This window comes from Callospermophilus lateralis, chromosome 10 (genome assembly GCF_048772815.1).
Source record: "Callospermophilus lateralis isolate mCalLat2 chromosome 10, mCalLat2.hap1, whole genome shotgun sequence".
In the NCBI taxonomy this organism is placed as follows: domain Eukaryota; kingdom Metazoa; phylum Chordata; class Mammalia; order Rodentia; family Sciuridae; genus Callospermophilus; species Callospermophilus lateralis.
The window spans coordinates 125,374,572-125,391,475 of record NC_135314.1 but is presented as its reverse complement, the minus strand read 5'-3'; the positions used below and the strand labels follow the sequence as shown (position 1 = coordinate 125,391,475).

The 16,904-nt window shown below is 34.4% G+C and overlaps 1 protein-coding gene across 7 annotated transcripts in view; it reads left to right on the top strand.

Annotated features, from left to right (window-relative positions):
- Cep63 (centrosomal protein 63) overlaps nucleotides 1-16,904 on the top strand; it is a 55,246-nt gene that overhangs the window by 11,210 nt on the left and 27,132 nt on the right. For all 7 annotated transcript variants that reach the window (XM_076868918.2, XM_076868914.2, XM_076868920.1 and 4 more), the window contains exons 5-6: nucleotides 15,281-15,376; nucleotides 16,183-16,305. In XM_076868918.2, coding sequence (XP_076725033.1) covers nucleotides 15,281-15,376; nucleotides 16,183-16,305 — 219 coding nt within the window. The remainder of the gene's footprint in view (nucleotides 1-15,280; nucleotides 15,377-16,182; nucleotides 16,306-16,904) is intronic.

Sequence of the window (16,904 nt, the reverse complement as noted above, 5' to 3'; positions counted from 1 at the left end):
AACCCATTAAAGAAATTCCTGTATTTGTGATTATGAGACTATTTATTCACTCTGAGGCTAAGTTTGAACTTGTTCACTTGGCTTGGTTTGATGGATATTAGTGTCATTGTTTACTGATTTGTAGAGTAGTTAAAGGACTGTATAGATAGATTAGATGGTAAGTGTTTGAAGATTACAAATTGGCATGGGGACATATTAAGAAATTTAGAATTGCAGCTTTCTGGTCAATTTCTTCATTGATTGGAATGCTTAAAATTGATAAAATTTCTAGAAGTAATGAACTGTTATCAAATGCTAATAACAATGGACATCTATTCTGTGGAGTTTGTGAAATTATGTTGTGTTAAAACACTTCTTTCAAATGTATCATAAACAGATTTGAGCAGTACATGATATAAGAACTACAAATTAAAACTTAAGTTTTTGTCATTTCATTTGCTGGAAAGGTACAGGGCTAGGAACAGTCTTATGGTAAAAACTAGTGCTACTCAAATCACAGATCCATGAGATAAAAAGCTTGCATAAGATGTAAATCAATCCATTGCATCCTTCACGGAGAATTCTAGTTTTGCTTTATAAGAATGTCAGTTGCACTAAGCTGTGTGCTTCATGACAAAGCTGCCTTAATCTTCTATCGTGGATTGCTGTCCAACGAGAGCTCTAGCCACCTGCAGAACATACTTGGAAGAGCATTTAGTACAGGCAATTGAAAGTGAATGCTTTATGAGTTTTATGATTATGGTGTTGGGATTGGGTTGGTTTTAAAGGATGTTTTTGCTGCTGTTTTCTTCTAACTTCCTACAGAACAAATTAAGGAATTTGGAGTTCTGGCTCTGCCTCTTTTTAGCTGACTGGGTTTAGACAAGTCATTTAACCTTTTTGAGCCTGTTTTATTGTGTGCAAAATTTTGATTTAATCCTTACCTTACAGTATTGTTGTAAAGATTGAGTTATTGTATATGAAATGGCTTTGAAAAAGGGGCTGGGGATGTGGCTCAAGCGGTAGTGTGCTCGCCTGGCATGCGTGTGGCTCGGGTTCAATCCTCAGCACCACATACAAACAAAGATGTTGTGTCTGCCGAAAACTAAAAAATAAATATTAAAAAATTCTCTCTCTCTCTCTCTCTCTCACTCTCTCTCTCTCTCACTCTCTCTTTAAAAAAAGAAAAAAAAATGGCTTTGAAAAATATGAATCATATAAATAAAATGATCAGTTAGGATTGAGGATCAAGGATGTAGCTCAGTGGTAGAATGAATGCTTGCCTAGCACATGTGATACCTGAGTTTGATCTCAAGCATTGTCCCCGTGTACTTGTGCATGTGTACACACACACACACACACACACACAGCCCCTTTTCCTATCATCTATGCAAAACTTGACTCCCATTTCTCTAAATTCTTCCTCTATCAGCATTTAACTTTTTTCCCCCTCTTCTTTTTCTTTAAGAAATTTAAATACTGTTGAGTGGCCATTATCAATCAGACACTGCTATATAAGTAAAATTAAATCTTCACATTTAATGTTTACATTTATAGTAAATTAAAAAAAAAAAAAAAACTCTTTCTGTAAGGCTCATAAGAGAAAAACAGTAATGTTCTGCCCCACTCTTCTGAACCTAGAATTCTTGCTTCTGAGACAGTCATTTTAATACCTTTAGTTCTTTCTTTTGATATTTTCTTTGTTTCCAAGTAACATTTTATGTTATTCTTTTTTTAAAAAACATTTATTTATTTATGTATTTTTAGTTTTAGGTGGATACATTAGTTTGTTTTTTTGTGGTGCCGAGGATCGAACCCAGTGCCTCATGCATGCTCGATGTGCACTCTACCACTGAGCTACCGCTCCAGCCCCTATTCTTTTTTTTTTTTTTTAAATATTTATTTCTTAGCTTTAGGTGGACACAATATATTTCTTTTATTTTTATGTGGTGCTGAGGATCGAACCCAGTGCCTCACGCATGCCAGGCAAGCGTGCTACTACTTGAGCCATATCCCCAGCCCCAATTTTATGCTATTCTTCCTTGATTTTTAGTTTTATCTATTTGTCTAATGACTTGCTATTATGAAAGGTGAGGGGTTTGCACTGTTAGATTTTGATACCACCTCTTCATCCTGTCAGGATTTTGTGTCTTAATTTTTTGTTAGATGAGTATTCAGTGTTTGCATTATTAAGAAGGTAACTGTTATTCTCAGCTGAGTCAGATAGTATAACTATAATCAAACTTACCTCTTACGCTGTTTTCTTTGCTTTTCTGGAATTAGTAAATGTCTCATTTCCATTTGCTTTTCTTAAACATACATACATTGATTATTGAATTCTCTTACACAAATGTAAGTCTTCTCTCTGTGTCCAGACATATCAGGTTATCGATCAGTTTTCTGTTTTTCTTCCCTGTGAAGCCCTCTTCCCTTGAGTTTGTCATTCTCAAATGTGGGTAGGTTACTTTTGAGGCTAGCTAAGTAGCTGTCATCTTGGGAACTATGTTCACCATTTTAGAGGCTTCTATACGCCTCTCTTTTGCTTCATTATATTTTCTGTCATTTGCCATTTTGGTAGGGCATACTTTTGAGATCTAATCTGTCTGAAAATATCTTTATTCACATTTTAGGCCCAATTTAAAGTTTGGTTGGTTATCAAATTCTAGTTTAGTTAGATGTGAATCTTTTAAAACTGGGCAGCATGAGAAGCCCAGAGAGGTAATCCCAGTGTTTGGAGCCATTGTTAGCTGAAACTAGAGAGGGCAGCTGAGAGGAAGAAAAACTGAATGGGAATTTTAGTAGATTCAAGGGGAAAAAGAAATCGAGCATTTGATGTATCGTGGTGGATCTGAACCCCTTCTTAGTTTAGTTATGGGCCCAAAATGGACCAGATTCAGAATAGATCCTTTTAAAAATACCATTCAGCTTCAGACATTTAAATCACTGAAATCAGTTTAAGGTGATCTTAGAGTGCTGTTCTCCCTGGGCATCTCTAAAGTGCTAGGGCTTCCAGGAACCTGGAAGAAGCAAACTCAAATTTTCTCCAAAGAAGAAAACACCATTCTAGGTTTCAACTTAATTCTTCAAATAATTGTGCAAATACAATTCATAGTACACACTCAGAAACTAACTCCAGATGCACAAGGACACAAGACAACAAGAATGACAAACAGTAGAAACAATAGAAAATTGAAACAGACTTAAGACAAATCTAGATATTGGCATTATCCTGCTCAGAGTTTATAATAGTAGTGTTACTAAAATTGAGGGTTTCAAGAAAGAATTGAAAACTATACAAAAAGTGAAATGAGGCTTAAAGATGAGATCATGGTGAACTGGAAGCTATGACAAGAAGAAAATGTCTGGAATGAAGCACAAAACATAGAAAGTGTATATGAAAGCATAAGAGAAAGAGGATGCTATGAGAAGGTGTAACGTAAGTATTTTTAGAATCCTTGAAGGAGAAAGAAGAATGAGAATGGGCACAAGTGGTATTTGAAGAGATATTGGCCAATTTTGCCAAAAGTGAATGTTTTGATTGGGTGTGGAATGTTCCCCAAAGTTTCGTGTTTGAAGACGTGGTTCCCCATACAGCAGTGTTCAGAGATAGGGCTTTCTGGATATGATTGAATCACGAGAACTCTTAACTTCACCAGTGAATTAATTCATTTTATGGATTAACAATTTGAATGGACTACTGGGAGGTGGTGAGAACTGTGGGCAGATGGAACATCACTGGAGGCATGCCCTTGGGACTACCTCTCGTCCCTGGCCCGTTCTTGGCTCTCTCTGTGCTTTGTGGCTATCTTGAGTTGAGCAGCTTTCCTCTGCCAGGCCCTTTTGCCATGAAGGACTGCCTCACCTCAGGTCCAGAGCACCAAAGCTGGCCAACCATGGACTGAAATTGCTAAAACTGAGCCAAAATAAATCTCTTCTCCTCTAAGTTGTTTTTCTCATGGTGTATGTCACAGCGATGAAAAGCTGACGAACCCACCACACAAGAAGGGCAAGCATCTTAAGCAAGATAAATAAAAAGAAATGTTTATTTGTGTTGAAAATTAAAGACAAAGACAAAATCTGAAAAGCAGTGAAAGAAAAATGATCTGTAAACAGTCTGAACAGCTGACTTGTCAGCCAAAACAGTGAAACCTGAACACAATGGAATAATATCAAAAAGGAGAGAAAATGACCTTTCCTCCCTGCCAAATCAGAATTCTATATCCAAAATAAAGATGAAACAGACATTTTCAGAATTTGTCACAAAGCATATATATTAAAGAATGTTCTTCAGGTAGAAGGAGAATATCCCTTATGGAAGGTCAGAGTTGTAGGAAGAAAGACAAAACAACAGTAAACATGTGGGTAAATTTAAATGAATATTGACTTTATACAACAGCATTAGACTTTTGAGTTTAACGTATATATGGAATTATGGTGGCAGTGATGGTATATTTGATTCAAGTTAGGAACAAATGGAATTTAAGTCTTTCTGTAGTACTTAGATTGCCTGGGAATTGATAAAACTGCTAATTAACCTTCGGATTGTGTGATGGTTCAGACACGAGGTGTACCCCAAAAGTTCCTGTCAATGCAGGAACATTCAGAGGTGAAATGATTTGAGTGTGAGAGCTGCAATCTAATCAGTCTATCTAGTTTGAGTGGATTGACTGTAGGTAGGTGTGGCGAGGTGGAAGAGGTGGTTCACTAGGGCATGCCCTGCATCCCATCTCCCTCCTCTCTGCTTTCTGAATCCCCCAGGAGCTGGGCAGCTTTCCTCTTTAGGCCCCTCTGCTGTGATGTGCTGCCTCATCTTGGGCTCAAAGCTGTGGAGTTGGCCATCTATGGACCAGAGACCTCTGAAACCATGAGTCCTAAATAAACTTCCTTTTCTAACTTGGTCTTGTCTGGTGTTTTCTTCACATTGATGGAAAGGCTAACTAAAACAACTTGTTATGTGATAAAACCATAGTTTAACTTTGTGTAAACCATTGAAAGTATGTACTATGTAGAGTATATCTTCCAAACTAATAGAAGGAGAAAAATGGAATGATAAAAAATAATTAGTCTCAAAGAAGGTACATCAGGAGGGAGGAAAGTATACAGCTTATTAAGTACAAATTTAAATGTACTAAGATGATAGATTTAATTCTAAACAGGTCTGCTGTAGCTGGCCTTATTAAAAGATAAAATGGGTAAACCGAGTTAAAATAATTAATCACTATTTTTGATAATTATAAAGGCATAATAAGGTTGGAAGTAAGAGGTAAAATAAAATTATATCCCTTGAAAACACTTGATGTAAAAAGGTGGTGTAGTGATATTCAAATCAGAAAAAAGGATATTTGAAGCAGAAGCAAAGAATATTATTATAGGTGAAAAGAAGCACTTCATAATGACGAATTTTGAAATTTCAGGGTGTGTAATTATTATGGACATTCTTTGTGCCCCGTATCACATCCTTTTTGCTCCTGCTTTTATTTTAGCTGCTGTGTGCAGCTTCCTGTGCATAGCCAGCATTCCACCACACTATGCTTCTCTCTCTGGGTCCTTGGAAGCTGCTCAGGTGAAATCCAGAAGTGTAGGGAAGTTAGCACTGCAGGGCAAGCCAAGGAGTGGAGGCACTGAAATAAGTGGATAAAATCTCCAGCTTTCCATCGCTCAGAGGGACAGTTCTGAAACATTCTGTAAGTATGTATAAATAGTTTTTAAAATAAAATTCTTTCTTTTCCTCTGTCCCTCATATGTATACAGAAAGTGTCATAACTACAAGGAGAAATAGATGAAGCTACAATCTTAGTTGGGGATTTTGACATTTTTCTTAGTGACTGATGGAAGAAGAGACAAACATCAGTAAGAATACAGATTTGAGCAGCATGATCAGCAAACTTGACCCAATTTATAGAATATTACACAACAGAACTGCGAGTACACATTCTTTTCTAACACAAACAGATCTCTTAACAAAATTGACCATATCCTGGGCCATAAAGTAAATTTCAATGCAATTCAAAGCCTTGAAATCATAGATATGTTCCCTTTGAACATAGCAGAGACAAGTTAGAAAAAGATAACTTGAGAGATCTGTATATATTTGAAAATTAAGACAAAGTTCTGAATAATTCATGGATCAAAGAAGCAGTCACAATGGAAATTAGAAAATACTTTTAATGGAAAGATAGTGAAAATACTCTACAGCAAACTTGTAGGATATGGTTGAAATGTCTCAGAGGGAAATTTTTACCCATAAAAAGCATATATGAAAAAATAGGGAAGACTGTGAAAGTCAGTGAGGTAATGTTTCATCTAGAGAGATTAGGGAAAGAGCTTGCTAAGACTCTAAAATAATTTAGGAAGAAGGAAATTAAAAACAACGTTTGAAAATAAAAATTTGGAAATGATGTTCCATGAAAGAATTCCAAAAGAAAACTGACCATGAGACATTAGGGCCAATAGCAAGGCTAGAGATCTAGGGACATTTTAAAATCATGAAGGAATCAGTTCATTTGGTTTGGTTGTTTCAATTTTCTAAGAACTTAATAACATAGCCTTAAAATATACAAAGTAAAAATGGACAGAATTTAGGGAAAAATTAAATTCGTGGTGATAATCTATAATCTATGATTATAGAAGACTTTAATACAACTCTCAAAAATAGATTTAATCAAGATTAATAAACTTGACCTAATTAGTCTAAATGGAGGATTGTACCTAATTGCTGCCAAGTGCACATTCTTTTCAAGAAAATATTTACCACTACAACCATGCGGCAGTTCACAACATATTTCAAAGAATTGATTTATATTTTTGAATAAAAAAAATCAAAACAACAAAACACAACCAGAAAATTCTCAAATGTTTGATTATTCATGAGTTAAGAAGACATCACAGTGAAAATTAGAAAATAATTTTAGATTGAATGAAAGCCAACTTTCTGTGTATCAAAACTTATGGAGGCTGGGAGTGTATGTAGTTCACTGGTAGAGCATATGCTTAGCATCGCAAAGCCCTGGGTTCAATCTCCAGTTCCAGCAACACAAAAACAAAAGTGTGTGTGTGTGTATGTATGTATGTGTATGTATACACACGTTATATATAGAGAGATTAGAAATATTGAAAAGCAGTGATCTAAAGTTAGAAAAAATTGGCTGGGGATATAACTCAGTGATAGAGCGCTTATGTAGTATGCACAAAGCCCTGTGTTCAGGCTGGGGGTGGGGTGGGGCAGATAGAGAGATAGAGATAGATATTAGGGAAAAAAATAACAGCATATAAAGGCCAAGAAAGAAGAAGAAAAGATACAGTGGAGATAGGAATAGAAACTAATGAAATAGAAATGTATAAGAGAGGATGAACAAAAGCAGTGGTTGGTTCTTCGGAAACAATAAACCTGATAAGACTAATGAAGAAAGAAAATGATAACTAATGTTTGCATTTAAAAAGAAAACCCACTATAGAGCCTATTTAGTGTAAATGCTATAAGAGGATAATGTGAATGACAATATGCCCCTAATAGAAAATTTAGATGTAATAGAAAAATTCCTAGAAAAATATAGCACACAAGAAAAGTTGAAACATGTGAATAGTATCCCACTTACTAAATCTGTCATTGAAAACTCTGATGGAGAAATTTTTCAGTCCCAATTGGCTTCAGTGGTGAATTCTACTAGACATTATAAGGAGTAAGTAACACTAGTTATGGTTTAGATGTGAGGTGTCCTTCAAAAGCTCATGTCTGAGAAAGAAAATGCAAGAAAATTTAGAGGTAAAATGCTTGGGTTAAAATTTCTTTAACATAATCAGCGCATTAACCCTCTGATAGGTATTAAATAGGTGATAACTTTTGGCTGTACAGTGTGGCTGGAAGAAGTGAGCCATTGGGGCGTGTCTTTTGGGGATATATTTTGTGAGCTGAGAATAGATTTTGTGAGCTGAAGTCTCTCTCTACTTCTTGGTGGCCAAGTTCTGAGCTGCTTTCCTCCTCATGTCCTTCTACCATGATGTCCTGTATCTCCTTGGGTCTAGAGCTTGAGTGTTGACTGGCTGTGGATTGAGACCTCTGTAAGTGTGAGCCTTAAATAAGCATTTACTCCTCTAAATATTTTTCTTGTCAGATCTTTTGGTCGCAGCAGTGAAAAAAGCTGATTGAGACACCAGTTGTATAAAAATTTTTCAGAGAGCAGAAAAAAGGAAAGATTTTCCTAACTCCTTTTATAAAACAGCATAATCTTGATTTTAAAACCTAATAAGGACGTAACAGGCCAATTTCATATGAACGTGGGTTTAAAACTGAAAGAAAATATTAGCAAACTTAATGTAGCAATATATGAGAAAGGTATCATATCGTGATCAAGTTAGGTTTGGCCTAGAAATTCAAGGTTGGTTTATCATTTGTAATCAGTATAACTCAGCAAACTAGAACTAAAGCTTCCTTAATCTGATAAAAGATTATAAAAGAAACATGTAGCAAGTAACTATAAAATATCAAAAGCTTTACTTCAGAGATTGTATATGAATCAAGGATGCCTAGTATCACTACTTTGTTTTTCCATCATTATAATTAGTGGAGGTTTAGACAGTGCAGTAAAGTCAGAAAAAATAAATAAAAACTGTAAGGATTAGGGAGGAAGAAATGCCATTGTTATAATTAGTACCTAACTTATTTGTATACATAGAAAATCCAAAGAATCTACAAACTTTTAGAATAAATGAATATAGCAGATTGCTTAATTCAAGGTTACCCTTTAAAAATTAATTGAATTCTCTTTATCAGCAAAAAGCAGTTAGAAAGATGTTTAAAAAGATATCATTGATAAGGGTAATGTAACAGAAAAAGCACCAAATATAGTAAATCTGAGAGATAAAAGTCAGATAGAAGTTCGGCACTGTGGCATCTGCCTGTAATCCCAGAAGCTAGGAGGCTGAGGCAGGAGGACCACAAGTTCAAAGACAGCCTTAGCAAAAGCAAGGCACTAAGTAACTCAGTGAGACCATGTCTATAAATAAAATACAAAATAGGGCTGAGGATGTGGCTCAGTGGTTGAGTGCTCCCGAGTTCAATCCTGGTCAGTGCCCCCTCCCCCCCCTCAAAAAAAAAGTCATAAAGAAAGCTCTAAATTTTGGGGAGAAGCTAAGCTGAAATAAATGAAAGAACTAGAGTATATTATTGAACTCAGTATTTTAAAGGTATTGGTTTTACCAAAATTGATATATAGATATATTTAGTTGTTATTCTAATCAAATCCCAATGTATTTTTAAATGAAAACTGACAAGGGTAATTCCAAAATGTGTATAGAAGTAACCAAGACATTTTGATGAGGAATTAAGTTGGAAGACTTAGTATGAGACAGTATGATTATTTAGATGAATATTTAAAAAATTTAGTGCATTATCCTAATAGTAGGGTTCATTTTGACATTCATAAATGCATGTAACATAGTTTTCTCCGTTTCAGTCTCCAGTAGTACCCCTTTCCCTCCCTCCTCCTTCCCCCTCCCCCTCTTCCTTTACTCTATTGGTCTTCCTTCTTTCTATCTATATTTATTTTAAATTAATGCATTATAGTTTTATTTAAAGTTAGAAGGTATTGTGGTATATTCATGATATGTACCTAGTATAATTTGGTCAACTTTATTCCCTAGTTCTTCCCCTTTTTCTCCACCCCCTCATTGATCTCCTGCTTCAACTTTACTGATCTCCCTTTTGTTTTCACGAGATCTAAGTTCCTTTTTTCTCTTTAGCTTTCACTTTTGAGAAAAACCCTTGACTTTCTGAGTCTGGTTTATTTTACTTACCATAATGCTCTCCAGTTCCATTCATTTACCAGCAAATGACATAATTTCATTCTTCTTTATGCCTGTGTTGAACTCCATTGTGTATACACAGTATGTACCACAGTTCCTTTATTCATTCAGCCTTATTCACCTAGGCTGATTCCATATCTTGGCTATTGTGAGTTGTGCTGCTATAAACATTGGTATGCATGTATGCTGATTTTAGTTCTTCTGGATAAATACTAAGGAGTGGGTTTGAGATCAGTCTGGGTAACTTAGCAAGACTCAAACTGGCTCATATGGTGGTTCCTTTGTAGTATAATCTTGTGTTATTATTGCAAGGATAGAAAAACACACAGTTTGACAGAATAGGGTTCCATAATAGAGAGACCTCACATGTGAACATTTGATTAATGACAATACTGAAGGGTAGTAGGGATTCTTTTCCATAAATGGCACAACAATAGTAAAATGGGGTAAAAAAGAAAGATTTTTTACTTTTACTTTGTATCATACACCAAATTCAGTTGTAGATGGATTATAGATTTTAATATGAAATGCTTAAAAAATATTCTAGAAGATGATTTTAGAAAATATGTTAGAAATATGTGATGAGGGGATAGGGAAAAGATTTCTTAAACAATAATTGTAAAGGAAAAGGTTAATGGTTTGATTTTGGACTATGTTAAAATCAGGAAACTTTTTACAATGCATAGCAACAAAGAATAGATAAAGTTATTATTTATTTATTTTTTGTGTGTGGTACTGGGGATGAAACCAAGGGTACCTTGAGCTACATCTCCAGTCCTTTTGAAATTATTTTTTATTTTGAGACAGGGTCTTGCTAAGTTACCCAGACTGATCTCAAACTTGTGATCCTCAAGCTTCAGCCTCCCTAGTGACTGGAATTCCAGGCATGCGCCAAGGTGCCCAGCTAACCCAGCTAAAACTTCTTTAGTTTAATAAGAGGTTAACTGCATGGCAGAATAGGAAAAAAAATTTTCATAGCCATTTCATAAAGGAAGATATTGAAATGGCTAATAAGCATGTAAAAAAGTGCTCCATTTCACTGGTTATGAGAAAAATGCAAATTAAAACTGCAAGATGCCACTAGATATTCACCAGAATGACTAAAAGTTAAAAAACTATGAATAATGAGTTATCATAAGAACATGAAGTAGCTGGAATTTACATTATTGGTGGTAATGTAAATTAGTACAATCCCTTTTGAAAACTGCCAGTTATCTACTGAAGTTACACTACAATGTGGCAGTTCCACTCCTAATACAAATATGTGGTGCTTCTGTTCCTAACAGCACTATTCTTAGTAACTTGAAGCTGAATATAGCTCACATGTCCACAAATGATAAAAAAGATTTTTTAAGTTATATATCCATACAGTAGAAGACAATATAGCATTGAAAAAGAATGAGCTTTTGCTCCAGGCAGCAGTATGGATGACTCTTAAAAACATCATGTTGAGTGAAAGCACCAGCCCCGGAGAACATACCATATGTATGGAATCATTATTCTGTGTGTATGATGGCATCATTTATATAAAGTAAAAAAAGAGACAAAGCAAAACTGACTGAGAATATTCAAAGTCAGAGTAGTGGTTACCTGTGGAGAAAGAGGCAGTGACAATGCAGAGGAGGAGGCAGTCTGCTTGGAATGGTGGCCATGATTGAGAGGATTATTCTTTACTGTACTTTTCTGTGTATTTATTTTCTTTCAGTTAAAGTTTATTTAAAAATAAACCAGTAGCCAGTTCCTATTTGAGTGGTTGAAAACATACATTTTCCCCCCCTCCATTTGGGCATGGAAAAGTTTGGAAATTACTAGTAGCAATGGTAACTTCTGAGAATTACATGATTTATCATGCTTCCTTTCCCCCTTACCTACTAAAATTCTTGCCAATTTTTGTATTTATCTTTTTATATTTATACAAAGTATGTTTGTCCTTGTTTACTTAGTTTATTGTTTTTTATATTAATAAATTTTATAATTTTTTTTAACTTCTTTTACTCTAGAAAGTAGTAAAAACAGAGTAGTGTGAAGGACTAGAAGTTCTGTGACTATCTTGGTCATGTTATCTTCATTAACAGTTGATATTCTCACTTCTGTTATTGATCAATGATTTAGTGTTACATTATAATTAATAAGACAATGAACTGGAAATTGAAGGTCTCATTTTTTCCTTTTCAGTGTCAATATGATTTTCTGGAAGAGGGGAGCAAATTCTACATGTTGCTTTTGGTGTGTTTTTTCAGAATAAGTTTTCCAGATTTTACACACACACACACACACACACACACACACACACTCATACACACACACACACACACATTCATATTCTCTCTCTCTCTCTCTCTGTCTCTCTCTCTCTCTCTCTCTCTCTCTCATACTCTCTAGTACGGTTTTGGGATGGACTTGCTATTAACTTTAACTGTATAGTGTATTGAAAAGAGATTTCAGTTGGAGTTGGAGGGTTTGTTCTGGCATTTTAGTTTGCAAATCTAACATGTACTCATTGGTTAGTATCTTTGTATTTTTTCTCCGAGTTTCTTTAGACTTTGTCACTTTGTCATCTGCATTTCCTTATTTATTAGGATAGTTACCTGGAGATTCTCTATTGCTGTTTTGTCTTGAAAATATTTTGTCTTTCTGCCTTTCTTTATTTGATAGGTAGGCTATATGTAATTTAGGTATTTATTTAACCTGTTAGTGGTGGATGAAGAGATCCAATTGCTAAGAGGTCAGAGAAACTGAGATTGAACTAGAACCTCTTCTGTGCTTCGGGATTCCACATGTCACATTATGCCAAGAATCTGAGGAAGGAGAGACTCTCAAGGCCAGGCTTCTTCAAATGGGTTGTAAGGTCATGCCAGCAAACCTTTCTCTTTGGGATTTGAGTTCTCTTGGGACATAGATGAAGAGCCAAATAAGAGAGATCATAAAATATTGTAGAGTGGAAAGTGATGGGTTATTTTGTTTTGTTTTGTTTTGTTTTTTTATCTCTTCGCCTTTGACTTTAAAAACCTTGGTCAAAGAATTTTTGCTGGGTTTGAGGATTCCATGGTCAGTTAATAGGTCTTATAAAATCATTCAAAGCTTTGAAGGTTCTGTAGGCCTGTCCTATCTTAAATGTGACAGAGGGCCAAAGGGTCATAGCTATTGAAAGTCTAAGGAAGTTTATGTGTGTGTGTGTGTGGTTTTTTTGGTGGTGAGTTATGTGTTTTAGTAGATAGATACCACAGGTCTACTATAATGGTAATCTGATTCTTTCTTTTCTTCTGTTCGTGCTAAAAAATCTTGTACGTTTCTACTGATCATTGTACTTACCTCTTGTTCCTTCACTTGCTAATTTTGTATCCTCAAGCAGATATGAGCTAGGAAATATGAATAATTAAGGCTTTTCAATTTGTGTTGAACAGATGAATGCTTACTATTTCTATGAATATTAATATAGAAAGGTTTCTAGAAAGGTTTTTGTACTTTGCATTTTTCTAAACACTCTGTGGGTACTTGATTCTAAATAACTGGCTTACGTAAATCATATTTTATGAGATCTTTACAATTTGATAGACATAAAATGCCCAATGGCATTTAAATATTTAAAAAAATTATTAGCACATATTGTTTATACAAATTAATGCATTTCATTGTGACATTTCGTTGTGAATATAATGTGCTTTGATTGTATCCATTGATTTTTATAATTTTCTTTTAGGTTTTGTAGGAATCATTTTTCTTATGTTATTACTCTATTGAAAGCTTAGTAATTTCCTAAATTTGATTTGTAAAAGTTTATTTATATACTAAAAGTTTAAAGCCCTTTGATTAGTATATAAGAATAAGTTTAACTTACTCTTGTAATTTTATTACTTGGATTTTTTAAAATGTGGAAGTTTTACATTTTTACACAGTCATATCCATCATTTTAAAATGACTTTTACATTTGCTTTAAGCTAGAAAATTTCCTCTTATCCAGAAACTTGGTAAATATTCACTTAGTAGTTTTTTCTTCCATTTTTATTGAGTACATTTAATATTCTTTAGTTTGAATTTTAGAATACTGTCTCAAGTTCAAAAAATACTAGGATTTTTTTTATTGAAATTGTATTAATTTCTTAGTCTTATAAATTTATTTTTAGTTTTTTGTTTGTTTATTTGGTTTTGAATTACTATTCTGTATTTTGATTGAGATTACTATCTCCAGGCCCCTGTTCTCCAGCTCCTTTTGTCTGTAACTGAAATTCTAATTGGTTGTCAAGAGAAGTACTGCTGGATACACCATAGTGAATCTCCACATCATGTACATACACAAGACTGGGATCCTAATTAGAATATGATGCATTCATGTTTGTATAGATAGGTCAAAATTGACTCTACTGTCATGTGTCACTAAAAAGAACAAAAACAACAACAAAAGAAATCAACTAATCTAACTTATTTACTAATAAAGCTGAGGAAAAAGTCATGTTATCATCTCCATAGATGCTGAAAGGATATTTATTAAAATCTTTGATCTGTTTTTGATTAGATTCTCTTCATTAAATAGGACCTGATAGAAATTTTAAAAGGTAGGTGGGGGGCACGGAGAGAAGTACAGCTGGATACTTACATAGGTGAGGTCTGGGCAGAAAATAATCATGACTGGTATCAAATCATTGGTAATTGAGTTAGGATGACTTCCTTTGGTTAGTGAAACCATTTTCTATAAAGTAGGGTGAATTTATAAAGCAAGTACAATTCTCCTGCTGTCTTTCTTTCTGACATTATTAATCTGCACTTGGATTTATAGAAGTTATTCTTGAAGTCTTATAGATTTTTAAAAAATTTATTTATTTAGTTGTAGTTGGACATAATACGTTTATTTTATTTATTTATCTTTATGTGGTGCTGAGGATTGAACTCAGGGCCTTGCATGTATGAGGCGAGTGCTCTACCGCTGAGCCATAACCCCAGACCCTTATAGACTTTTTAATGTAAAACATTCTTGGTTTCTAAAATTTAAAAAGCTTTATATTTTTAAAATTGTTTTCATCAGTTTTTTTTTAAGAGAGAGGGAGAGAGAGAGAGAGAATTTTTTAATATTTATTTTTTAGTTTTCAGCGGACACAACATCTTTGTTTGTATGTGGTGCTGAGGATCGAACCCGGGCCGCACGCATGCCAGGCGAGCGTGCTACCGCTTGAGCCACATCCCCAGCCCCTTGTTTTCATCAGTTTTTCTTATGAAAAAGATTGGGGAGAATAAATCAAATAGACAATGTGAATTTTTATTTAAACCTGGAAATTCTAGAACAGTTGTTTGTTCTTCATTTTTGGGGGAGTGTGCTATGAATTATTGAATATAGCTAGATATTTGAAAATATATACAATATATATAAACATACATGGAGCTTATGTACGTTCTATACATTTGAAACTTGTTTAAAAGTAAATACAAAGGTTATTTCCTACTTTTATGTTCAGGGCTATTGTTTCAAGGCTAATAATAAAAAGTACTATCATCTGTCTCCTTTTAGGTTGGATTGTTGAAGCAGCAGTTAGAAGACCATGAAAAAATCAAGCAAGAGATGGCCATGGAGTACAAGCAAGAGTTAAAGAAACTACACGAAGAAGTGAGATTTTAGTTCTAATATATGTTGTTTAGTTGTCTCTTTAGTCCTTGAGAATTTTGTTAATGAGAGTCAGTTTCTACCATAAAATTGAAAGTACCTATTCCATGGGAGGTACAGGGCTAGAGATCTATTTCCTTGTTCTTAAATCCAGGCAAAAAATCCTGCCTGATTATTTGTTCAATATTGCCTAGAACAAGAATTATAAAATATGTTTCTTGTTTGAGTATATGAAGATAATAGAATATTTTTTATATAATTCTGTGAAATATTGCAAAAAATTTTAATATTTTGATTTTTTGAGTTAAATCACTTGATAGATTTTAAATAATGGAGGATCAAAAGCAGAATTTTAGGAATAAGAAAATTCTATCCATTAATTCAATTTTACTTAGATTTGGGAAAAACTGCTTTTATTTTGGTTTATTATTCCTGATTATCAGTGCCCCACAGCACTTTGGCTTGAGAACCATAGACCTAGAGAAAAGAAAAATAATTTCTAATTGCTGTTTTTATGGTGGAAGTGGGTGGTAGGGTCTTTAAGTGCAAGCTTAATGTTATAAAGCCTAATATTTTCTTTAAAATTATTTTTCTCTTATTTTTCTATTTTTATTAGAGTTTATTTTTCATATGTAAGTTTCAGTTTTGTATTTCAATTGCAAATCGAATATGTTCTCAGTCTATTTTCAGTTGTATTGGTTAGCACTGCTCTTGCTTTCATAATACCAATTTGTGGCCTTGCCACTGTATACTAATTCTTAAATTTTAAATAAATTTGAATAAATAATTTTAAATAACTATGTCTACAGTTAGGCAGACTGAAAAGAAGCTATGAGAAGCTGCAGAAAAAACAAATAAGGGAATTCAGAGGAAATACCAAAAATCACAGGGAAGATCGGACTGAGATTGAAAGGTTAACTGGAAAAATAGAGGTACGTAATAATCACAATAGTGATTTCAGCCTTCATGTAGGAAAATGCTGTTTCTAATGGTGCTGTTTCCTGAAACCAATTTTCTGCCATCTCCAGGACTGCCACTGAGCTATTTCAATGGTGGGAGGGTGAGCCACTCCACCTCCTATCATCACCTGGTTCCCTGTGGTTAATGGGGTTACTGGTGATCAGTAATTCTCAACAGTGCAGTAGTACCCTTACAGGGCTTTTGGAATGTATAGAGACATTTTTTTGTTTGGTTGTCAAAATGATGGAGCATGAAACTAGCATTTAAGCAACAGGGACCAGAGATCGCAACCATGTCTGAGACTATATCCTAGAAAGGAGTATTGTACCCAGTATCTCCACTATCTAGTGGTCCTCCATTAGCAGCGTCCTTGTCTCACTTACTGTACCTCAAGCTAGTAAAGAAGGGGCTTAGTAAATACTGAAAGTACGTTTTTTGTTGTTGTTTTTCTGCATAGTGCTCTGTATATCAGATTGTTTATTCTCAGTTCCCATTTAGATAGAGCAAGGTATTCACCTCCACTTTTCCTGATTTTGTTTTTACTGAGTAACTCCATGGCTATTGTGTTTGT